A 25,996-nucleotide genomic window follows, 5' to 3' on the forward strand; every position below is an offset into this window, starting at 1 on the left:
AAAAATATGTAGCATAAATGATTCTTTTAAAACGAAAGGTATAATTATCCTTTTATCTTTTTGATTCTGAATTTCCTAGACATTCTACCTTATAGGAAAGACTGTTCTCCTTATATAGCCCTAACCTAGTTTTTTTTTTTTCCTCAGCTGTGTTACTTTTACCAATTCAGAAAGAGAGTTTGGTTAGGGATTAGCTTATGGTCAGCTCTAGCTATCAAGAGAAAAGTGAGTGTGAGTAATGGTAGAATTAAAATCATAGATCCTTACCTCCACATTTATAACAGTAATGTATTATTCATTCAAACTGTAATGCAAATACCTAGAAACCTCAAGTAATTACAATTTGTGTTGTTATTTTTTTTTCTTTCCTGAAAAACAGGATAATAAGAGTTATAAAAATAGAGACTTCAAGTGGTGGGACAGGTGACCATCTTTAAGAGGGCCAGGAACAGTATGTTTTTAATCCAGACTCCCGCACACCCGTAACATATAGCTAGAGAGCAGTGAAGGTGGTTTCTAACATGGAATAAGCACTATCCAGATGCAGCCTCCCTAAAAATACTCACTGTAACTATACTTAAAACAGTGATGCTGTTGTTATCCAAAGGGATTTTGAAATTGTTCTTTTGACCAGTTCTCAAAATCACTTTCTGTGTTATACAAGATTAGTTTCTTTACTTTGTCAGGCAAGTCTTTTGAACCAGTAACTATCATTTGATTTTATCCTTTGATAAGACTTGGCTATACTCAAGAATTTGTATTAGTAGTATGCTAAATTACGGGAAAGTATAACTTCTTGTATTCATTCTCATGTATCTTTTGTGTCTCTCATTTACTTTAAAAAAGCTGGTTGTATTGTTTGTGATTATTATGTGGTTGGTGACAGTGAACACTTATGTAGTTAATATCTATACCAGGAATTGTTCTCAGTGCTTTACAAATGTTAACTTGTTTAAACCTAGGCAACTCTTGTCTCTCCATTTTATAAATGAAAAAAATGGAAGCACAAAGAGTTGAAGTATTAATAGTTTGCCCAAGGTTTCACAGCCATTTGGTGGTAGAGATGGGATTTGAACTCTTGTCTATGGAACAGGTGCTCTTAAGCATAGTTTTCCTTCTTTCCTCACCTACTTCATATGGGGAATAAGAAGGAGGGTAGGACAAAACCCAGAATTACAAAGAGCAAAAGCTCTCACATAATCCCACACCTAGAGGTTAGGATTGCCAGTGTTTGGACATTATTATATCTTTGCTGCCTCTCCTTTCTTGACTCGCCTCCTCACATAAATCATGTATTTACATGACTGGAATCAAATCTGAAGGATCTGTGAGGTTTTATCTTACCATGTCAAAGCAGAGTAGCTATGAGTATTGTATTATTGTAAATATTTTTTTCTTGATAGATGTTGGGTTGTTTCCCAGTTTTTTTGAAATTATAAAGAGTGGACTGTGATTAACATCTGTGTGTACATGCATCTGTATACACTTACCAATTCTTAAGGATGTTTCTGGAAGTGGTACTTCTGATGCACAAAGCATACCTATTTATATATTTTAGTAGGTAGCAATAAAAAAATTGCAAAGTTCACACTTAGCTTATAGGTGAATAAAACCTTAATTTGCATTTTTGTTAGGTTAAAAGTGTTTTCATTTCTATGTCTCCTGTCTTCTGTGAATTGCTTCTTTTGTTCATTTAAAATGGGATGATCTTATTCTTACAGTTTTAATAAGCCTTTATATTTTAGGCCGTTAACTGTAATGTTACGAATGTTTTCCTGCCTCATTTGTCTTCAGATGTTATTTAGATCTTAAGATAATTTTTTAAATTGTAGTATGAACTGTTCATCATGATGATTAATTGTAGGTCCTCTGTTTAAAAAAAGCAGTTATTTCTTATGTTGTACTGAATACCTTAGAAAAACCATAAATAAGTAATTGAAACAAGTTTTGTGGTTAGTCTTCTCTTTCTCTGAGTATTTCAAGTATTTAATGGGTGTAGTCTTAAGCTATCATTCCTTTTTAAAAAAATATGCAAAGGTATTCTGTGTAAGAGGGTTTTCAGATAAGATTAATGGTGAAGCAGTCTTGTACGAAGTTAGAATTAAGCTTATTTTTTGGTGTAGAATTACCTGCTTTTTTTTTAGTTAACTGGTTTTTATGTGTTTTAGGTATGTCCCGCCAGAACAAGCCAAAGTCGTGGCATCAGTTCATGCATCTATTTCCGGGTCCTCTGCCAGTAGCACAAGCAGCACACCTGAGGTCAAACCACTGAAATCTCTTTTAGGGGATTCTGCACCAACACTGCACTTAAATAAGGGCACACCTAGTCAGGTGAGTAGTCTTTGAATCTTTGTAGGAAGCTTCGACTTAAAGAGGGCTTGATTGTCAAGAATTTGAGAATTCTTTAAGACAGCAGCATAACCTTGTATGCCAGTAGCATTATGTTCCAGTGGTTTATTATACATTAAGAAATTGTTAAGTGGTTGAAATATATATATATATATTTGTTCTTTTTGCTATTGCTAATATGAGTTTCTTTGACTTCTCTGCAACTTTGTAAAGGTGAGTTATACAGGAATGTTGCTATAGCTATATGTGTGTGTGTGTATACATGTATATATGTATATATCATGTGTTATACAATTAGTAAAACGAATCTGTGGTGACCATCAGAGTTAGAACGTATAGTCTCTTTGATATACTTTTCTGGGAAAGGATTTCTTTAGTAGTAGAGTTTTCCCACATGTGTGGTTGTGAAGCATGTTGATCATTGAAACACAAGGGACTTTGCATTATATCTTATTCTTAAAAATGAACAAAATGAAATCTTTTCGAAGTTGCTACCTAAAGTTTGTCTTCTACGCTGTATTATAGTTGATGGGGCTGTGACAGATCTGTTACTGTGTGGCACTGCAGCCTCTATCCTATACAAGAATAGTTCAGAGGCATAGTACCATGGTTTAAATCCTGCCCTTTTTGGTAACACATACTAAGACACTTGGATAAATTTCTCTGTTTTCACAAAAGGTTGAGTGAAAAATGAGAAAGGTTAACTCAGCATACTGTAACTCTTCTTATGTATAAGTGTGTTTTAAGTTTGGAGATAGTTTTGTATAAAGATTTCGCAGATCTGACTGGAATATCTTTATAGTTAATATGTGGTTTATAGTCCCCAGTTGTAGGTCGTTCTCAAGGGCAGCAGCAGGAGAAGAAGCAATTTGACCTTTTAAGTGATCTCGGCTCAGACATCTTTGCTGCTCCAGCTCCTCAGTCAACAGCTACAGCCAATTTTGCTAACTTTGCACATTTCAACAGTCATGCAGGTAAGTGTTTTTTCCCAACAGCTTTTGCTGGGGGTGCATATAAAACACCAAGAAACATCAATTCTTCATCACACTTTGAGGATCAGTAAACATTTTTTGTTGAGAATGTTTTGTTACTCGTAACTGTTGAGCTGTAATTTGTAACCATATAATTGTGTTGCTTTTTAATCACAGAAGAGATTATATTTAATGTCAGTTGGTTGGCATGACCTCTTTCTGTGGAAAAATGGGGAAAGGATATAATGTCTGTTTTTTATTCTTTATGAAAATTGCAAATATTCAAAAGTAATTGGATACTATAACCTTTATGTGCTAATCACCCATGGCTAATCTTATTTCATTTGTCATTCCACTCTCACTGTCATATTATTTTGAAGCAAATTTTAGACATAGTTTATCCTTAAATGTTGTATATTTCAATCTATAAAACAAACTTTTTTTGTTAGATATAACCACATTAGTAGCATCACTCCCTAAATAATAGTAGTAATAATAATTCATTAGTCAGTATTCAAATGTTCATTATAGTTCAGATTTTTCCATACACATACATACATACGTGCATACATACATGTATACATACATACAGTTTGTTTGAATCAGATTTCCAGCAAGGTCCACAGACTGCAATTGTGGGATATGTCTCTTAGGTTTCTTAGTTCATAAGATTTTTCCTCTATTCCTTCTTTTTCCTCCTCTATAATTTGTGAAAGAAATTTGCTCATTTGTCCTGTACAGTTTTCAGTAGTCTGAATTAGTTGATTGCACCACTATGGTGCCCTGTAACAAGTTCCTCTGTTCTATTTCTTGTATCAGGTTGTTGGATCCAGAGACTTAATCAGTTACAGGTTCTTCCTATTAGGAGGATGGGTGGCTGGGGATATGCTTACTACTTGGGATTTAAGAGGCTTTTAATTTTGGATTGTGTTTTTATAATGTTACCTGTTGATGCTCAATAACCGAGTCCATTGTGTAAAAATAATGATGTTCTGAATTTATTCCTTCACTTATTAGCTGAAATACTTTTTAAAAAATCTGTCTGGTGGCATGATTTGTTTAGGAAAGTCAGAATACATGATTCTTTGCCATCAGATATCACAATAATGAGTTGATTTCCTAGCATTTTATCATGGTGACTTTTTTCTTTAGTATCATTATGACTTCACAGATTTAAACATTTGCTTCTTCTCAGTTTGCTGTCATTATCCTTAGTAGTGCTCAAATTAGCCCACCTTAGGAGTAGGAACATTTTCAGGTTGGTTCCTACAGATACAACTCATTCATTCATTTATTTGAGGTGGAGTCTTGCTCTCTCGCCCAGGTTGGAGTGCAGTGGTACAATCTCACTGCAACCTTCACCTCCCAGGTTCAAGCTATTCTCCCACCTCAGCCTCCCAGGTAGCTGAGATTACAAGTGTGCGCCACAACACCTGAAATTATATACAAATGTAAAAGTTTGTATTTTAGTAATACAAAAATACTGATTTTTTATTTTTAGTAGAGATGGGGTTTCACCTTGTTGGCCAGGCTGGTCTCAAACTCCTGACCTTAAGTGATCCACCCACCTCGGCCTCCCAAAGTGCTGGGATTACAGGCATGAGCCACCGTGCCTGGCCTCTTTTTGTTTTTTGTTTTGTTTTGTTTTGTTTTTTGAGATGGAGTCTCACTCTCTTGCTCACACTGGAGTGCAGTGGCACGATCTCGACTCACTGCAACCTCTGCCTCCCAGGTTCAGCTGATTCTCCTGCCTCAGCCTTCTGAGTAACTGGGCTCACAGGTGCCCTCCACCACTCCCGACTGATTTTTGTGTTTTTTAGTAAAGATGGGGTTTCACCATGCTGACCAGGCTGGTCTCAAACTCCTGACCTCAGGTGTTCCGCCTGCCTCCCAAAGTGCTGGGATTACAGGTGTGAGCCACTGCACCCGGCCCTAAAGATATTTTTTGATAGAACTCTTGTGGTCTTTGAATGGCCTTTTCTCCCCTGCTTATTCTCAGATTTAACATATTTGTTACAGTTTAATGCATGTCACCAGAAATTGGGATTTATGGAGTTTTATTTTGTTAACAAATAGGCAAGCCTTGAAGAGGTACTTAGGTAATATTTAAAAATTGATTATTGAAGTATAGATTTGGTCACTTGTATCTCTCCTTAATTGTAATAGCAATAGTCTGATAGAGAAGTGGCATAATGTAGTGAAAAGAACCTGGACTTTGGAGTTGGGACAACCTGGGTTCAGATGCTGGCTTTCTTGCTTATTATGTGTGTAACTTTGGGCAAATTACCTAACATTTCTAAGCTTTCTATTCTGTAAATTGATTTTGATAAGTGGCAAGGTTCAACTGAGATGATGCATTTAAGTGGTTTACCATCTAAAAGGTACAATAAACATTGTTTTTCTTTTCTCTTTTACACACACTTCATATATATGTACCTATGTATACAAATACACACTTATGTATGTATGTTTGTATGTTTACATGCATTTAAGAAAAAGGGTCATACTTTATGGCAAGTTTTTATGCTGTTTTAATCTTTCGATCTTTGTTAAGATTCCACAAATGGTTTGGATTCATTTCCTAACAGCTTGGTAATTTCTTGAGTCTTTACAGTGGCTTCTTTATGCTTAAACAGTGTAAAAGCATACATAGTATTTGTGTTGGAAATATGTATGGAATCTATTTTGGATGTCAGTAAGCTGTGATGTTTATATCATGGAAAGTTTACCGGTCTGCATTTTGAGTGATTAAATAAATATCAAACCAAATGTAGAACATTAATTTAGGAATTTAGTCATTTTATAGTTTTATTTTGATAATTCGAAACTTTGCTTTATATTATTTTGGCATGTGTGTATGAGGTATTGGCTAAAGCTTACTCTTTCTTTTTCATAGATTTCTATAGGTTCAATTATGGAGAAGAAAAACTCAAGACTGTATGTTTCTAAAAGATGTATTTCACAATTTTATGAGCATAACAGAAACCAGTGCTGATAGAACTGATTTCCTATTCGTATTTTAGAACTTACTTTGCCTTATTTTACTTACTTGTGAGATTGTGATGGTTTTTCATTTTCTTTCAATTTGATGACCTGGCTTCTTTTTGGATAATGATGATATGAAGCATTTTATACATAATCACACTCCAAAGTGTGCTGTTTGGGATAGTTTGAAAATTTGTAGAAAAACTTCTCTCCAGCCACAATTCTTTCTAGCAAGCAATAAGGGAACCTTTCATTTTAAATATTAATAAAAACATTTTCTAAGGACATGCTTTAGAAGGGAATTGTGGTGTAATTTTTATATGTCTCGTGTGTATTTGCTTTAAAAAGGAGTCCTAGGATGACATGGATCTCCTTTTTCAGGAAAGGTTATACTGAGAAGGATAAGAAATTTTGGTTTTCTTTTGCTTAAATTGGAGTTGTGGTAGATTTCCCTTCTCCTGTGTTAACCTGAGCTGCAAAATCCCAGAAAACATGGAGAACCCTCTTTCCCCATAACCCTCCAGATAAGAAGCCATTTCCTCTTCTGACCAAAAAGAACCCCAACTCTCTTTTTTCACCTCTTGCATTTGAATGCTGGTAAAAAGAGTTGGTGGGAGAACCAGTAAATAGAGTAAAACTTGTGTAATTTGTGAATATATTCTGGTTTTATCTCCATTTTAGGATTATTGAAATATAATGTGAAATTACTGATAACCACCAAATTCTTTTGTAAATTCGCAACTTATTCTTGTTCCCTTTGTTTTTCTCTCTTGAAATGCAATTTGTGAGTCTTCACAGGTAATGTTGGACTTTTCTTTGTAGCCCTGTTAGCCAAAAATGGTTAGACTGCAGCTCTACAGACTAATTTGTACCATAGCTGCACTAATACTTTCAACAACTTCCTTAAATTGCACTTTGAAAACAATAGCCATCATTTAATCGCAGGATAGTAAAGGAAAAGAATCTTATATTTTGATCAGATTGATAGAAAGTAGTTAATCTTAACTGTTCTGTTTCTTGTGCGAAGAAAGAATGAAATAGCTCCTGTAGGCTGCAAGTCAGGCTGCCTGAGAGGAGTTGCTTTTTAGTCTGAAGTTCTTACTTAGAAATGACGGCTCAGATTACCTTTTTTCCTTTACTTTATTTGACTTTTGGTTTCATTACAGGAGAATAAAATATATATGCCTGTTACAAGAAGAAACTACTGAATTACTCATTTATTTTTCCTTCTAATATGTATGGTTGATACCATCTTTTGATATTTTGCCTTGGAGTAGTTTTTAGGTGTAAAAACTAGGTCATGGTTTAACTGAAATGTCTTTTTCCAGAGCCTTTCCAGGCATTCGGAATCTTTATTTTTCCATATATAGTTTACAAATAAAGTCATTGATTGCAATTTCTTCTCATCTTGATATTCTTGTTAATTTTTAAAAAATACTAGGTGAAAATTTTACCCTGAACAGTTTGATACGACTGATGGAACCTTTAATGGCAAATGATAACTATTCACACATGCCAGTCTGGTTCGTTAGCATTGTTTTGTAGGGAAACTTTTTCTTTTGTAGGTAGTTTAGTGACTTAAAAGCTGGAAGCCTTTACTCTTCATGTGAGCATTCAGGCTGAGGTATAGTATTTGTGGATGTGTGTTGCTGGGTGGGGTCATTATTGGGTTCAGTAAAAGTCATCTTCTACGGAAATGTGCATGAAGCTAGAAATAAAATTCACCTACTGAATTTAGTAGTTATTTTGCCTGATGATAAACATCATATCACAAAACCTGTGCACTATAAACTGTAATTGATTTTTGTCACACTCTATACTGTAGAATCTAAACCCAACTGCCTTGCAACTCAGGTAACACAAATGAGTAGTATCATGTGTGTTTAAGGAACTATGGTGCCCTTTTTAAAGGGGATGTTCTAATCTGTTACTACATGGAAATAGGGATTTAGGATACTAGATATATTGATTTTTTTTTTTTTTTAAATAAGAGAAGCTAGAAGTCTTTTTGTTTATTGTGAAATGCCCTCTTTTTAAATGTTGGGAATTGATGGGAAATAATGTTAAGTACTGTACAGATGAAACAAAGCATATCTGTCAGATGAATTTGCTGAGGGCTGCTAGTTTGCATCCTATGATCTCTCTGTCTTCCTGTCTCATGAATATGTGTTTTTCTTTGAAGAGGAATGACAACTCTTAGCAAGACTCAGGCTCATTAATTTGGGGTCTTAAGTTCCACACTAAGTTGACTCCTTGAAATACGATTATTTAAGAAACAGCTTTACCATTGTGTTACATTCTGCTTAGCTTGGATTTCTTTGTACAGAGATTGCTTGAGTGTCCAGATAGTAATTTTTATATTTTAGTGTTGAATTTGCAAAGTTTTGTTTTCCGAAGTTTTATTCTGCAGCATTTACAATCGATTGTTGAAGATAGTGAATAGATCAGTACCTAGATGTAAAAATGGATACAAGTACTACAAAGTCCTGTCTTGCCATATTTAATAGGTATTCGATTAATGTTTGGGGCTCTGAATTATATGCTATAATTTCTATACTAGCATTCATTGTTCCTTAAATTTTAATGAGTTTAAAATTGCAGGCTTCTAATAGAATATGAATATCTTCCATTTATTTGGTGATCCTGTGCTTTTTTTAGATTTTTATATATGACCATGGTGAGACATTTGTAAACTTAAAAAAAGTTTTATTTCTTAATTAAACCATCTTTGTATTATTTTTTAAGTATTTCAATTATTGTTGAGATTCACATAGTTGATTACCGTTTTTATTCAGTGAATTTTACCAGAATGTTTTCTACATCTTTGTCTGCTTTCCTGTAACTCGGTACTGTAACTCAGTACTCTGAAATAGTTTCCTTTGTTAATGGAGTCACTTTTATAGTACTATGCTTGAGGTCATATACAGAATATTATGTCCAAATTTATCATTGCACAAAGTGTTCTTGGAAATTCCTGGTTACTACTTAGTAAATTACCTGTAATTGGGTTAAATGCTGGTAGGGTTTAAAATCTGATTTCTAAGTGAATTCTCTATAAAGTGAGTTTTGATACATAGAAACTTTTCATATAATTCTTAAACTCATTTGTCATGTATTTTCATTTATAGTTTTCATATTCATTAACATATGTTGTTCCTTACCATTTACAGCTCAGAATTCTGCAAATGCAGATTTTGCAAACTTTGATGCATTTGGACAGTCTAGTGGTTCGAGTAATTTTGGAGGTTTCCCCACAGCAAGTCACTCTCCTTTTCAGCCCCAAACTACAGGTAGAGCTTCTCCAGCATTGTGCTTAAATGTTTACTTCACGAAACAAAATTCTCTTAAGTGTAGTTTTGAAAAATTAGTCTAAACTTAAATTCTGTAATTATCTGACTTTAAAATGGTTCTATCTTAAAAAGCTCTGGGGAAACCTGAACTCTTATTTTTTTCTATATTCATTTGTTTTTCTGCATTATTTGGTGTATTGTCTGTTTGACAACATCCATTCTCCTCCTTTTCCTGCACATGAATCTTCCTTAGATCTACCATGCACAGAGGACAGAGGCATGACACTACTATAAGTATTTCTCTTTCAGTCTCTCTTTTTTGTGTGTGTGTGTTTGTTTTTTGGCAATGCTCCTGCCTCGGGATAGAATACAGGCACATGCCACCACTCCCAGCTGAAATTTTTTTTTTGGTGGGGGGAGGGTAGCAACTGGGTCTCACTGTGTTGCCCAGGCTGGTCTTGAACTCCTGGCCTCAAGTTATCCTCCTGCCTTGGCCTCCCAGAGTGCTGGAATTACAGATGTGAGCCACTGTGCCCAGCCAGTACTGTAAGTTTTTTAAGGTTCATAGAATCCATTGATTTAGGCTGACATTAGACCTCTTAATAAAGGAAGCTGATTGCTTCTATAGAGCTAAAAATGTAAGTAATTTTCAGAGCAAGAAGCCTGAGAAAAATTTTCATATGTTTATTAGACGAGAGTACATTAATGATCACTTCAGTCAAACTTGGAAATAGTTTTCTGTGCAGGAATTGGTGTTTAAACATTGAATACTTTTCCATAAATTGTGCTGTTTCCGGAAACTCATTGAACCCTTATTTAGATTTTTGGCTGATTACTTTTCTTTCAACTTTTAACTCTGTATTGTCTTAAAGCCTTTTCTTTCAGTTTTCTTTTTTTTTTTTTTTTCCCCTTTAACTTTCATCATTTACATAATTTCTGGCTGTCCAGCATTTAGAATGCTTTCATCTAGCTGCAGTTTTGGTGAATTTACTTCAGCTTTTCCTCTTCAGGCTACCCACAGTAAGTTCTGTTGTCAAATAGGCATCTTATACTAATTTGCATATTTTTGCTATATTTCAAGGGTTTTTCCAATTATAGATCGTTGATAATTCTTTAGTGATAATCCTTCATAAAAAAATCTCTCCCAACTCTATAATTAAACTCAGAGTTAGAGAATACAATAGTAGACAAAGAGTTACTTGGTTTAATAATAATTTGAAATAATAGTCTTATATAAATTTTGAAAGTTTAGTATGCACTTTGTTTGCCAGCTCCTTGTAACAGGTCGCAGTCTTTTACATGCAAACATGTATTACTTACCTTTAATTGAAAACACCATGGTTTAACTCCTGAAAGAAATTTGATCAGTATGTATTTCTTTTAGAATGTATAAAAACCTGCTTGATAGAAAGTGTTCGTGTTTTTTTAAATAGAGGTTCATGCATTCTGTTTTCAAATTATCTGTAGTTGTCTTTTCTATCACTTTAATATATAACTGTGTATGTATACTATTTTGATTTCTGAAACTAAAGTTTAGAAATAAAGAACTAATATCTCAAAAGTGTAGGATCAAAAGCATAGAATGAAATATACTGGTTTTAGTCTTTTGATAGTACTTTAAGGAGGTCTTTATAGTAGAGAACATATTTTAAAGATTTAACAGGATATATACAATAGTGACCATTAGGTGAATTGTGGTTTATAACGTCAAAAATTGCTATAATGTATTATGTACTGTAGTTTTAATGCCTTGAACTACACATGATATTGTATACACATTTAACTCTTATATGGAATTAAATAGTAGCTCTTCAAGTGAAGTAAGTGTAAATGTCAATAACCATCTTTTAAGAAATTCTGGATCACCTTACATATTGTTAATTGCTACCGCTGGGATTTGTTTAAACTGTTTCACCATGGAGCCACAAAAGTTTGAAATCCTCCAAGTAAGATACTTTGCATCTTGTTTGCAGTCTGTTTAGGGAGAACTAGTAAAAGGCCATAGTATATTTGGATGAGAAAGTAACTGAATCTCAAACCAGGTAGTGTGGAGTTACTCCCTCCATGAATTACATTCTTCATTCCAGGGTAGGTAATAAACAGAAACATGTTATTTTACATGTTGCCAAGGCCTTTGAAAAATCTACTTTTACAAATTAGAAAACATCACTTGCAGTCGAAAGCCATTGCCAGTCATTGATTTTAATGTTGTAAGATTGCTTATAGGACATTTAATTTAGGAAGAAATGATCATACAGTCTATGAGAGGGTATTAGGAAAAGCTTAGAAATTTCAAGTGCTCTGTTTATTCTGTTACAGGTGGAAGTGCTGCATCAGTAAATGCTAATTTTGCTCATTTTGATAACTTCCCCAAATCCTCCAGTGCTGATTTTGGAACCTTCAATACTTCCCAGAGTCATCAAACAGCATCAGCTGTTAGTAAAGTTTCAACGAACAAAGCTGGTTTACAGACAGCAGACAAATATGCAGCACTTGCTAATTTAGACAATATCTTCAGTGCCGGGCAAGGTATCAAGCTTTAAGCAAAACAAATACAAATTTGTGCTCTTAATTTGGTTGTATTTATTAAAATGTGGACATGTTACACTTTTCTCAGTTGTTGTATAGCAATTTTGTCTGCACTGTCATTTTGAGTAAAATGTTCACTTGTCACATTTTGTACCTGAAATATCAACTACAAAACTGAGGACATAGGAACTGATTTGTAAACTTTCAGTCTCACTAGTTGAGAAAAATTTTATTTTGTCCTAGAAGGCATGCTTTACTTTTCTTTGGCAATAAAGAGCCAAGAAACCCCATTGGCAGAGCTGAATGGAGGGTTATTTGGTGGTTTCTGTGATGTATTTACTTTGAACAAATTTCTGTTAACATCTTGGTGGGTTTTATATTTTTTTAAGAAATTCATGAATTTTATAGTATAGTCTTGTATCCAGTTTTATCTTAAGGCTAGTAGCCTCTAAAAATGCATATGGCAGTGGTGAATAGCAGGTGTGTGTTGCTAAATGGAATTCTCCATTCTGATCTCTGGGCCTGTTCTCCTCCTCTCCAAAATGGATAATTCTAAGCATTAAACTCACGGAGTTGTGTTCTAAGTATTATTGCATGTAAGGCATTTAGAACGGTGCCTAGCACATAGTAAGTGCTCAGTAAATGTTTCCCGTTATTACTGTCTCTAATTTTTTCATGGAGAGTGCTGAGGGAAATGATGCTATTGATAGACTGTTCACATTAGGTCCAGCATTATATGAATTTATATGTTCACGTGAACAAGATCCACTTGTCTTGGAGATGTTAACATAGTAGCACTTGAGAGTTTCTTGCTTATGCATAATCTAGACAAATTTTTTTGGTACAGAGTCTTAATTTTTGTTAAAAGACATATTCTGTCTTTACCACGGTGGTATGTATAACGACTAATCCTGTCCTGTATGGTCCAGGTTATTTATTAGATTAATGATTTGGAATCCTGCTTAACTCTAAATCCATTTTAAGTTTGCCTTTGTTTCATGGCAAATGTGGTTGCTAAGTTGAAAGTGTAACTTTAAATTTTTGGTGTAACGTGATTTTGTTCATTCCCAGGTGGTGATCAGGGAAGTGGCTTTGGGACCACAGGTAAAGCTCCTGTTGGTTCTGTGGTTTCAGTTCCCAGTCAGTCAAGTGCGTCTTCAGACAAGTATGCAGCTCTGGCAGAACTAGACAGCGTTTTCAGCTCCGCAGCCACCTCCAGTAATGCGTATACTTCCACAAGTAATGCTAGCAGGTACCTTGTCTTAGCTAGCCCCTCCTGCTTTGTGTTTTATCTTTTTTTTCCAACTTTGAGTAATCAAGTTAAAAAATGACTGTTTTAAGGTATAATTTTAAAGTTCTTGAATACTTTTGTAAATTTGAGGAATTTGAATTTAGTTTGCTAATTAAAATATAATCCTTGAATAATTGGCATAATTTTATCTTTTCATTGAATCAGACGTTTTTGTTATGTTCTGTCTTTGAACACTAAACCGTATTTGAGAGCATGTACACATCTCAAAATGGACAGTTATTTTCAGATTGTACTCAGCGGAGAATCCATTTAGTAGTCAAATAATATACTTTAAAAATACAGTTTTTAGTCATGAAGATTAAACAGTGAAAGTACCATATTATAGGCTTAGTCGTAAATACAGATTTTTAGAAGTGTTTGCACCAAAGCCCAAAATCAATTCTATATCTCTTTAGTGTCATCCTTGTATTTATAAATAAGCACATCTGCTATTATGTTCATATATATCTGTTAGAATTCTTGGCAGTAGGAAGCCTGACACATTTTAAGGACATTACACTTGTAAAAAACTCTTCTAGTCTTTATTTTAGAGTTGCGAAAATAGTCTCAGAAATACAAGAGATTTACCTATAACAGTGTTTTATTCATCTCTGTTTTCCATTCCTGTGGATTGTATTTACTACTTTCTTTTGTTATCCTAGTAGCTTATTTTCCTTAGGGTTGTAACACTTCTAGAAACATAAAGTCTGGAAACATACATGATATATAATACATGATTTATTGATATTACATTACAGTACATCAGGGGTTCACAAAGTGTTCCATGGAATGTTTGGGGTACCTGAGACCCTTTCATGGGGTCTGTGAGGTTAAAACTTTCTTTATAATAATTCTGAGAGATTGTTTACCTTTTCATTAATTGATATTTGCATTAATGGTGCAAAAACAATGGCAAGCAAAACTTGCTGTTGCTGGTGTCTTTTTTTTTTTGTTACTTTAAATTCTATGGTACATGTGCACAACACGCGGGTTTGTTATGTAGGTATACATGTGCCATGTTGGCTTGCTGCACTCATCAACTCATCGTTTACATTAGGTATTTCTCCTAATGCTATCCCTCCCCCAGACCCCCCACCCCTGACAGGCCCCCGTGTGTAATGTTTCCCACCCTGTGTCCATGTGTTCTTGTTGTTCATCTTTACACTTAAATGTCTTAATTTTTCTTTGTGTTGATAACTGATGCTATGATACATGATATGTTCATTATTTTATGGCTACCCTATAGATCGATTATCCTTACTTTCTCTTTTTTTAAAGAAAAAAATAATGAACTCTTTCAATATTTGTTCTCAGCAATGTTTTTGGAACAGTGCCAGTGGGTGCTTCTGCACAGACACAGCCTGCTTCATCAAGTGTGCCTGCTCCATTTGGAGGTATGTGCTTCTGGTATATATACTGTTTTTTATAAAGAACCCAAGTATATATTGTGTAGCATTTTCTTAGGAGTCAAAGCAATGATTTGTTATCAGAATCCTTGAGTTTTCTGTCTTGATAAATATAGTGAACAAATAATTTAAATCTTAAATACAAAATGTATTAGGATTTTATAGTGTATTTTATAATTTTTTAAAGCTACGCCTTCCACAAATCCATTTGTTGCTGCTGCTGGTCCTTCTGTGGCATCTTCTACAAATCCATTTCAGACCAATGCCAGAGGAGCAACAGGTAAGAAAAACAGTCAGTCAGTAGAACAGTAAGCTTTGGGGAAGGTGTTTATCAACAAAGATACCATGTGAAGAACACCAGAAAATGGGGCCTCTTTCTTAGTGAAGTGAATGGCAAATGGATAGAGGAGTTTGTCCATAAAGACAAATTCTAGCTGAAAGTTCATAAAATCCTAGAATTTAACAGTTGAGAGGGACCTTAGAAATTATCTAGTGTCTGCCCTTTCCAGTTAAAGCTTTTATTTTTCAGGTAGGGAAGCCCAGACATGGAGATGAGACTCCACAGAACGTTTATGACAGAGATGAGACTTAAACAGAACAATTTAGACATATTTGGTGGTCTAGTTTCAGAATTACTGGTTGTAACTCATGCAATCTTAATGGAACCATTTTACGAGAAGTTTTTATTTTCCCTATGAGATTGCATCAGATGACTTTATTATGTGAATTCTTAATTATTAGGTCTTTTTCTAGTGAATATCTCTTTCAAGTGTGAATATTTTTTAAGTTGTGGAAACTTGATTCAGTTGTGGGTATAATACTGAATATTTTGTCTTTTGATAATTTTTTCCCTTAATTCTCTTTGTTTTCTCCATTTTTTTCTTTTTGATTCATACTGTAAGCCAGTCACATTTTTCTCACGTTATACCTCTGATTTTTGTCATATTACCTTAAACACCAGAGATATTTGCCAATATCTTGGAATGTCAGCAAGTACATTTGGTATGGCTGGGTATCCATTAAATCTAGAGTTTGTATGCTTTTTGTGTCTATGTCACAGTAATTTAGAACTAAAGCCTAAACTCCAGTTATAGTAAATGTTGATATGAAATCTTGAGAGATTAGGTACTTGTAACATTGAAATCAAATTAAACCCTTAAGAATTACTGGTTTTTAGTAAATCTCTGTCATTGACAAGATTAAGAATCACAGTATTAGAAGTTTGAGCTGTAACTATTTTCTTTTCACATAAATGTCTTCACTTTGTTGGTAACTAACATAATAGATATTTGATAAGTATTTGAATTTCACACAAAATTTAACTTTAAAAAATAGTTTGTTTTAATTCAAGCGTACCTAATGAATGATTGTTTTAAATTTCCATTTGTATAATTTCTTCATTAGGTGTGTGATATGTGCAGTGTTTCTGTTTCTTAGCATACTGTTTTCATTTTGTGGACTGAGTTTGTAAAATGTTTCATGATACAATGGGTTTTTGTACATTGCCTCATTTAATCCACTCAGCTGTCATCAAATAAATATTTTAATTGTGTGACAGCTGAGGGAACAGGCCCAGAAAAGTTAATTGGACATATTTTGAGTACAGCCAGCCAAACTCGTGTTCGAATTCTGATTTATAGTTACTTCTGGTTGACCACAAGAAAGCCTTTTGAATTTTGTTCTTTTACTGAATGGGGTAAGAATGATAGGGGAATGTTCAAACATTTATTGTGATAAAGTTGTTCACAAGATGCTATTGAGATATTTATAGATATTATAACTTCATTTAAGAACTGATGAATAGAAACTCAAATTATGCTTTGGCTGAGCCTAATCGTGTTGACCTAACTTCTTTGAGCCTTCATGTTGTCCCTCTCTATAGAATGTGAACAGTATTCTCTTGCTGGCAGGTTTGTTGTAAAATTAGATGATGCACATTTACCCTGTATGGTCTTCACATTACAGCATATGCTCAGTAAATCAGACCCAATATTTTCCTTTCATGACTATACCTCTGAGTTGGTTCTGTCATTGGAGTTAAGGGCCTTTTTTTGCTTGTTTTATTTAGAGTATGAAAGTTTTGTAAAAGTTGAAGCTCTACATAGGATATAAAATAATATAAAATGTACAATGTATGTTCAGATAATATAATTTTAGTATTAACTAACAAAAATTTATTAGAAAGGTAAAACTACAATGTCCACAAATGTTTATTTCAAGGTAATACATTTTTTCCATTATAAGTCATTTTGAATTTATCACATTGGTCACTTTATTAGATTATTATTGAATTGACCAAATCATAAGCATTAACTGCATATGTTTCTATTGAAACTGAAATATAAACAATACTTTGACAAATACACTATACTTAAGAATTTCCAGTGTTTTATACCATCAAAATTAATATTATTTAAGAACTTTTTGTTGCCTTCAAATATATTAACACTGGCCGGGCACAGTGCCTCATGCCTGTAGTCCCAGCACTTCGGGAGGCCAAAGCGGTGGCCAGGTGTTTGAGACCAGCCTGGCCAACATGTTAAGACCCTGTCTCTACTAAAAATGCAAAAATTAGGCAGGTGTGGTGGTACATGCCTCTAGTCCCAGCTACTCGGGAGGCTGAGGCAGGAGAATCGCTTGAACCAGGAAAGTGGAGGTTGCAGTGAGCTGAGATGGTACAATTGGACTCCAGCCTGGGCGACAGAGCGAGACTCTGTTTTAAGAAAAGAAAAAACAAAAATGTTAACACTGTGAAATTATATTTTGAGGTACCCTTTGATCCTAGCACTTTGGGATGCCGAGGTAGGTGGGTTGCTCGAAGCCCAGGAGTTTGAGAGCAGCCTGGGCAACATGGTGAATCCCGTTTCTACCAAAAATACATGGTGGCAGACACCTGGAGTCCTAGCTACTCAGGAGGCTGAGGTGGGAGGATTACCTGGACTAGGAGTTCGAAGCTACACTGAACTGTGATTGCGCCACCACACTTCACCCCAGCTAACAGGCCGTATCTCAAAACAAAAAAAGAAAGGAGGTACCCTTATTGCATACCTTACTGCATAATAGTTCTATGTGAAATTTGGAAAGGTTTATCTATGTATTTCTTTTTTGTTTGTTTGTTTGTTTTAGACAGATCCTCACTCTGTCACCCAGACTGGAGTGCAGTGGCTTAATCTTTGCTCACTGCAACCTCTACGTCCCGGGTTCAAGCAATTCTCATGCCTCAGCCTCCTGAGTAGCTGGGAATACAGGCGTGTGCCACCACACTCGGCTAATTTTTGTATTTTTAGTAGAGATGGGGTTTCGCCATGTTGACCAGACTGGTCTTGAACTCCTGGCCTCAAATGATCTGCCTGCCTTGGCCTCCCAAAGTGCTGGGATTACAGACATCAGCCACCGCACCTGGATCATTCTTAAAATGACGTTTAAATAATCATTTTTTCTGGATTTATAAAACTTTGGGGCTTTAGCTTTTTTTTTTTCATACTTTAAGTTCTAGGGTACATGTGCACAACATGCAGTTATGTTACATACGTATACATGTGCCATGTTGATGTGCTGCACCCATTATTAACTCATCATTTACATTAGGTATGTCTCCTAATGCTATCCTCTCCCCCTACACTGCACCCCAAGACAGGCCCCAGTGTGTGATGTTCCCGACCATGTATCCAAGTGTTCTCATTTTTCAGTTCCCACCTATGAGTCAGAACATGCGGTGTTTGGTTTTCTGTCCTTGCAATAGTTTGCTCAGAGTGATGGTTTCCAGCTTCATCCATGTGCCTACAAAGGACATGAACTCATCCTTTTTTATGGCTGCATAGTATTCCATGGTTTATGTGTACCGCATTTTCTTAATCCAGTCTATCATTGATAGACATTTGGGTTGGTTCCAAGTCTTTGCTATTGGGAATAGTGCTGCAATAAACATATGTGTGCATGTGTCTTTATAGTAGCATAATTTATAATCCTGTGGGTATATACCCAGTAATGGGATTACTGGGTCAAATGGTATTTCTAGTTCCAGATCCTTGAGAAATCGCCGCACTGTCTTCCACAATGGTTGAACTAGTTTACATTCCCACCAACAGTGTAAAAGTGTTCCTATTTCTCCACATTGTCTCCAGCACTGTTTCCTGACTTTTTGATGATCGCCATTCTAAGTGGTGTGAGATGGTATCTCATTGTAGTTTTGATTTGCATTTCTCTGATGGCCGGTGATAATGAGCATTTTTTCATGTGTCTGTTGGCTGCAATAAATGTTGTCTTTTGAGAAGTGTCTGTCTGTTCATATCCTTTGCCCACTTTTTGATAGGGTTGTTTGGTTTTTTCTTGTGAATTTGTTTAAGTTCCTTGTAGATTCTGGATATTAGCCCTTTGTCAGATGAGTAGATTGAAGAAATTTTCTCCCATTCTGTAGGTTGCCTGTTCACTCTGATGGTAGTTTCTTTTGCTGTGCAGAAGCTCTTTAGTTTAATTAGATCCCATCTGTCTATTTTGGCTTTCGTGGCCATTGCTTTTGGTGTTTTAGTCATGAAGTCCTTGCCCATTCCTACGTCCTGAATGTTACTGCCTAGGTTTTCTTCTAGGGTTTTTATGGTTTTAGGTCTAACATTTAAGTCTTTAATCCATCTTGAATTAATTTTTATACAAGGTGTAAGGAAGGGATCCAGTTTCAGCTTTCTACTTATGGCTAGCCAGGTTTCCCAGCACCATTTATTAAATAGGGAATCCTTTTCCCATTTCTTGTTTTTGTCAGGTTTGTCAAAGATCAGATGGTTGTAGATGTGTGGTATTATTTCTAAGGGCTCTGTTCTGTTTTGGTACCAGTACCATGCTGTTTTGGTTACTGTAGCCTTGTAGTATAGTTTAAAGTCAGGTAGGGTGATGCCTCCAGCTTTGTTCTTTTTGCTTAGGATTGTCTTGGCAATGCAGGCTCTTTTTTGTTTCCATATGAACTTTAAAGTAGTTTTTACCAGTTCTGTGAAGAAAGTCATTGGTAGCTTGACGGGGATGGCATTCAATCTGTAAATTACCTTGGGCAGTATGGCCAATTTTCACGATATTGATTCTTCCTATCCATGAGCATGGAATGTTCTTCTATTTGTTTGTGTCCTTTTCTATAGTCCTCTTCTATTTGTTTGTGTCCTCAGTGGTTTGTAGTTCTCCTTGAAGAGGTCCTTCACATCCTTTGTAAGTTGGATTCCTAGGTATTTTATTCTCTTTGAAGCAGTTGTGAATGGGAGTTCACTCATGATTTGGCTCTCTACTATTGGTGTATAGGAATGTTTGTGACTTTTGCACATTGATTTTGTATCCTGAGGCTTTGGGCTGAGACGATGGGGTTTTCTAAATATACAGTCATGTCATCTGCAAACAGGGACAATTTGACTTCCTCTTTTCCTAATTGAATAGCCTTTATTTCTTTCTCCTGCCTGGTTGCCCTGGCCAGAACTTTCAACACTATGTTGAATAGGAGTGGTGAGTGAGGGCATCCCTGTCTTATGCCAGTTTTCAAAGGGAATGCTTCCAGTTTTTGTCCATTCAGTATGATATTGGCTGTGGGTTTGTCATAAATAGCTCTCATTATTTTGAGCTACATTCCATGAATACCTAGTTTATTGAGAGTTTTTAGCGTTGAAGGGCTGTTGAATTTTGTCAAAGGCCTTTTCTGCATCTATTGAGATAATCATGTGGTTTTTTGCCTTTGTTTCTGTTTATATGCTGGATTACATTTATTGATTTGTGTATGTCGAACCAGCCTTGCATTCCAGGGTTGAAGCCAACTTGATCGTGGTGGATAAGCTTCTTGATGTGCTGCGGGATTCGGTTTGCCAGTGTTTTATTGAGGACGTTTGCATCGATGTTCATCAAGGATATTGGTCTGAAATTCTCTTATTATGTTGTGTCTCTGTCAGGCTTTGGTATCAGGATGATGCTGGCTTCATAAAATGAGTTAGGGAGGATTCCCTCTTTTTCTATTGATTGGAATAGTTTCAGAAGGAATGGTATCAGCTCCTCTTTGTACCTCTGGTAGAATTTGGCTGTGAATCTGTCTGGTCCTTGACTTTTTTTTGGTTGATAGGCTATTAATTATCAATTTCAGAGCCTGTTATTGGTCTATTCAGGGATTCAACTTCTTCCTGGTTTAGTCTTGGGAGAGTGTATATGTCCAGGAATTTATCCATTTCTTCCAGGTTTTCTAGTTTATTTGCGTAGAGGTGTTCATAGTATTCTCTGATGGTAGTTTATATTTCTGTGGGATCAGTGGTGATATCCCCTTTATCATTTTTTATTGTGTCTGTTTGATTCTTTTCTCTTTTCTTCTTTATTAGTCTTGCCTAGCAGTCTATCAGTTTTGTTGATCTTTTCAAAAAACCAGCTCCTGGATTCATTGATTTTTTTTGAAGGGTTTTTTTGTGTCTCTGTCTCCTTCAGTTCTGCTGTGATCTAAGTTATTTCTTGCCTTCTGCTAGCTTTTGAATGTGTTTGCTCTTGCTTCTCTAGTTCTTTTAATTGTGATGTTAGGGTGTCAACTTTAGATCTTTCCTGCTTTCTCTTATGGGCATTTAGTGCTATAAATTTCCCTCTACACACTGCTTTAAATGTGTCCCAGAGATTCTGGTATGTTGTGTCTTTGTTCTCATTGGTTTCAAAGAACATCTTTATTTCTGCCTTCATTTTGTTATGTACCCAGTAGTCATTGAGTAGCAGGTTGTTCAGTTTCCATGTAGTTGTTTGGTTTGAGTGAGTTTCTTAATCCTGAGTTTTAATTTGATTGCACTGTGGTCTGAGAGACAGTTTGTTACAATTTCTGTTCTTTTACATTTGTTGAGGAGTGATTTACTTCCAATTGTGTGGTCAATTTTGGAGTAAGTGCAGTGTGGTGCTAAGAGGAATGTATATTCTGTTGATTTGGGGTAGAGTGTTCTGTAGATTAGGTCCTCTTGGTGCAGAGCTGAGTTCAAGTCCTGGATATCCTTGTTACCTTTCTGATGATATCCTGTCTCATTGATCTGTCTAATGTTGACAGTGGGGTGTTAAAGTCACCCATTATTACTGTGTGGGAGTCTAAGTCTTTTTGTGGGTCTCTAAGGGCTTGCTTTTTGAATCTGGGTGTTCCTGTATTGGGTGCATATATATTTAGGATTGTTAGCTCTTCTTGTTGAATTGATCCCTTTACCATTATGTAATGGCCTTCTTTGTCTCTTTTGATCTTTGTTGGTGTAAAGTCTGTTTTATCAGAGACTAGGATTGAACCCCTGCTTTTTTTTTGTTTTCCATTTGCTTAGTAGATCTGTCTCCATCCCTTTATTTTGAGCCTGTGTATGTCTCTGTATGTGAGATGGGTCTCCTGAATACAGCACACTGATGGGTCTTGACTCTATCCAATTTGCCAGTCTGTGTTGTTTTTTTTTTTTTTTTTTTTTTTTTTTGAGACAGAGTCTCACTTTGTCACCCAGGCTGGAGTGCTGTGGCGTGATCTTGGCTCACTGCAGTCTCCGCCTCCTGGGTTCACACCATTCTCCTTCCTTGGCCTCCCAAGTAACTGGGACTACAGGCGCCCACCACCATGCCCAGCTAATTTTTTTGTATTTTTAGTAGAGACGGGGTTTCACCGTGTTAGCTAGGATGGTGTCGATCTCCTGACCTCGTGATCTGCCCACCTCGGCCTCCCAAAGTCAGTCTGTGTCTTTTAATTGGGGCATTTAGCCCATTTACATTTAAGGTTAATATTCTTACGTGTGAATTTGATCCTGTTATTTTGCTCGTTAGTTGATGCAGTTTCTTCCTAGCATTGATGGTCTTTACAATTCGACATGTTTTTGCAGTGACTGGTACCGGTTGTTCCTTTCCATATTTAGTGCTTCCTTCAAGAGCTCTTGTAAGGCAGTCCTGGTGGTGACAAAAATCTCTCAGCATTTGCTTGTCTGTAAAGGATTTTATTTCTCCTTCACTTATGAAGCTTAGTTTGGATGGATATGAAATTGTGGTTTGAAAATTCTTTTCTTTAAGAATGTTGAATATTGGCCCCCCACCCTCTTCTGGCTTGTAGAGTTTCTACTGAGAGATCCGCTGTTAGTCTAATGGGCTTCCCTTTGTGGGTAGCCCAACCTTTCTCTCTGGGTGCCCTTAACATTTTTTCCTTCATTTCAAGCTTGGTAAATCTGACAATTATGTATCTTGGCATTGCTCTTCTTGAGGATTATCTTCGTGGCATTCTCTGTATTTCTCAAATTTGAATGTTGACCTGCCTTGCTAGGTTGTGGAAGTTCTCCTGGATACTATCCTGAAGAGTGTTTTCCAGCTTGGTTCCATTCTCCCCGTCACTTTCAGGTATACCAATCAGACGTAGTTTTGGTCTTTTCACATAGTCCTGTATTTCTTGGAGGCTTTGTTTCTTTTTACTCTTTTTTCTCTAAACTTGTCTTCTCGCTTCATTTCATTCATTTGATCTTCAATCGCTGATACCCTTTCTTCCACTTGATTGAATCAGCTACTGAAGCTTGTGCATGCGTCATGTAGTTCTCGTGCTATGGTTTTCAGCTCCATCAGGTCATTTAAGATCTTCCCTATGCTGTTTGTTCTGGTTTGCCATTCGTCTAATCTTTTTTCAAGGTTTTTAGCTTCCTTGTGATGGGTTCGAACATTCTCCTTTAGCTCGGAGAAGTTTGTTATTACCGATCTTCTGAAGCCTACTTCGGTCAGCTCGTCAAAGTCATTTTCCATCCCGTTTTGTTCCATTGCTGGCGAGGAGATGTGATGCTTTGGAGGAGAAGAGGCACTCTGGTTTTTAGAATTTCCAGCTTTTCTGCTCTGGTTTCTCCCCATCTTTGTGGTTTTATCTACCTTTGGTCTTTGATGATGGTGACCTATGGATGGGGTTTTGGTGTGGATGTCCTTTTTGTTGATGTCGATGCTATGCCTTTCTGTTTGTTAGTTTTCCTTCTAACAGTCAGGACCCACAGCTGCAGGTCTGTTGGAGTTTGCTGGAGGTCTACTCCAGACCCTGTTTGCCTCGGTATCACTAGCAGAGGCTGCAGAAGAGCAAATATTGCAAAATAGAAAATATTGCTGCCTGATCCTTCCTCTGGAAGCTTTGTCTCAGAGGGGCACCGGGCTGTATGAGGTGTCAGTTGGCCCCTACTGGGAGGTGTCTCCCAGTTAGGCTACTAGGGGATCAGGGACCCACTTGAGGAGGCAGTTTGTCCATTCTCAGATCTCAAACTCCATGCTGGGAGAACCACTGCTCTCTTCAAAGCTGTCAGACAGAGACGTTTAGGTCTACAGAAGTTGCTGCTGTGTTTTGTTCAGCTATGCCCTGTCCTCAGAGGTGGAGTCTATAGAGGCAGGCAGGCCTCGTTGAGCTGCGGTGGGCTCCACCCAGTTCAAGCTTCCTGGCTGCCGCCTCCCAGTTCCATCTAGGACTGCTGTGCTAGTAGTGAGCAAGGCTCCATGGGCGTGGGACTTGCCGAGCCAGGCATGGGATATAATCTTCTGGTGTGCCGTTTGCAAAGACCATTGGAAAAGCGCAGTATTAGGGCAGGAGTGTCCCGATTTTCCAGGTACCGTCTGTCACAACTTCCCTTGGCTAGGAAAGGGAATTCCCTGACCCCTTGCGCTTCCTGGGTAAGGGGATGCCCTGCCCTGCTTCAGCTCAGTCTGTGGGCTGCACTCACTGTCCAACCAGTGCCAATGAGATGAGCCCAGTACCTCAGTTGGAAATGCAGAAATCACCCTGCTTCTGAGTCGCTCAAGCTGGGAGCCGTTGACTGGAGCTGTTCCTATTTGGCCATCTTGGAACTCCCTTCTGGGGCTTTAGCTTTTTACAAAACTGTAATATTACATAGTAACTCTCATTAGGAGATTAGCCTGTTATGGCTTAATTTTCCGATTCTATGATATTTAGTTTTTCCCCCCCAGAGCCCTTAAATCTAATTAATAGAAGTAAAATAATTTTTAAATAGTGGGAAATTTTTATAACTCTTAGGTCTCTCCTTTGTCACTGAATGAATAGTTATTATTTCCTAGCATTTATTTTAATGAATGAATGGTTCCAAAGATTTTTTTCCCCAAGGAAAGGTACTTACTGAAATGCAGAGCTTGTTGGATGGTGTCTGGCCCTCATATCTTTGTTTTATTACCTAGGTGGAAACCGATTTGCTAAGATTAATGAATTTGCCTTAAAGTTTCATAATTCCGTAATGGCTGATCTGATATTAATACCCAGAATGCTTCTGAACCAACACTATTTTTGTTCCAGTACAGTTGCCTCCATATTTATACTTTGGTTTCACGTTGATGAAACATACCAATTAATATTATGTACTATTCCTTGTATCTGAATACTTAGAAGGCTCACTTCACTTGCCTAGCATACTCTGGAAGTGAGGATTAATACAAAAAAGGGTTGGAGGTAGCTGAGCAAAAGCAAAGAAAAAACCGTAAGTAGAAAGTTACCTTGGGCTGTGAAGGACATATTTTGTTTATAGAATTGCTGCTGCTTTGCTCTCCCTGTGCTCTCACCCTCTCAGTTTACTCTTAATATTTGGACATCTCTAATATTTAATAATCTACAATTAGCATTTGAAAAAGGAACTGGAAATGAAAATTACCAATTTGGTAATTAAAACAAGAAAGACAGGAAAGTTGTAAAAATTAACACAATAGAAATATTAAACTTGATAGCAGTCTGGAGGAAATATTTGTAAATCCTATATCTGATAAAGGACTTGTATTCAGAATATATAAAGAACTCGTAACAGCTAAATAATAAAAATAAAAAGACAACCCATTTAAAAAGTGAGCGAAATATTTGAATAGATATTTCCCTAAGAAGACATAGAGATGGTCAATAAAAGAAAAGACAACGATGAACAATGTAAGGAGGTAGAGAAAATGGAAACCTCATATATTGCTTGTGGGAATATAAAATGGTACAACGCCTTAGAAAACATTTTGGCAGTTCCTCAAAATGGTCATCATGGAGTCACCATATAACCTAGCAGAGTGCCACTATTAGGAATATACCAGAGAGAAATGAAAACATGTATCTGCACAAAAATTTGTACACAAATGTTCGTAGCATCAATATTTATCATCGCTAAGAAGTAGAAGCAACCCAAGTGCCCGTCAGCTGATGAAGCCAAATGTTGAATAGTCATACTGTGACAAAGT

At 36.3% G+C, this 25,996-nt stretch overlaps 1 protein-coding gene across 9 annotated transcripts in view; it reads left to right on the forward strand.

Moving 5' to 3' along the window:
• Positions 1 to 25,996, forward strand: part of AGFG1 (ArfGAP with FG repeats 1) — an 88,123-nt gene that overhangs the window by 48,656 nt on the left and 13,471 nt on the right. For 4 of the 9 annotated variants that reach the window (XM_009183230.4, XM_009183231.4, XM_009183232.4 and 1 more), the window contains exons 4-11: positions 2,169 to 2,331; positions 3,170 to 3,323; positions 9,476 to 9,595; positions 10,544 to 10,615; positions 11,915 to 12,124; positions 13,196 to 13,376; positions 14,730 to 14,809; positions 15,009 to 15,101. In XM_009183230.4, coding sequence (XP_009181494.1) covers positions 2,169 to 2,331; positions 3,170 to 3,323; positions 9,476 to 9,595; positions 10,544 to 10,615; positions 11,915 to 12,124; positions 13,196 to 13,376; positions 14,730 to 14,809; positions 15,009 to 15,101 — 1,073 coding nt within the window. The remainder of the gene's footprint in view (positions 1 to 2,168; positions 2,332 to 3,169; positions 3,324 to 9,475; positions 9,596 to 10,543; positions 10,616 to 11,914; positions 12,125 to 13,195; positions 13,377 to 14,729; positions 14,810 to 15,008; positions 15,102 to 25,996) is intronic. The other 5 variants (XM_009183233.4, XM_003908028.5, XM_009183234.4 and 2 more) reach the window with 2 other exon arrangements.

Source organism: Papio anubis, chromosome 10 (genome assembly GCF_008728515.1).
Source record: "Papio anubis isolate 15944 chromosome 10, Panubis1.0, whole genome shotgun sequence".
In the NCBI taxonomy this organism is placed as follows: domain Eukaryota; kingdom Metazoa; phylum Chordata; class Mammalia; order Primates; family Cercopithecidae; genus Papio; species Papio anubis.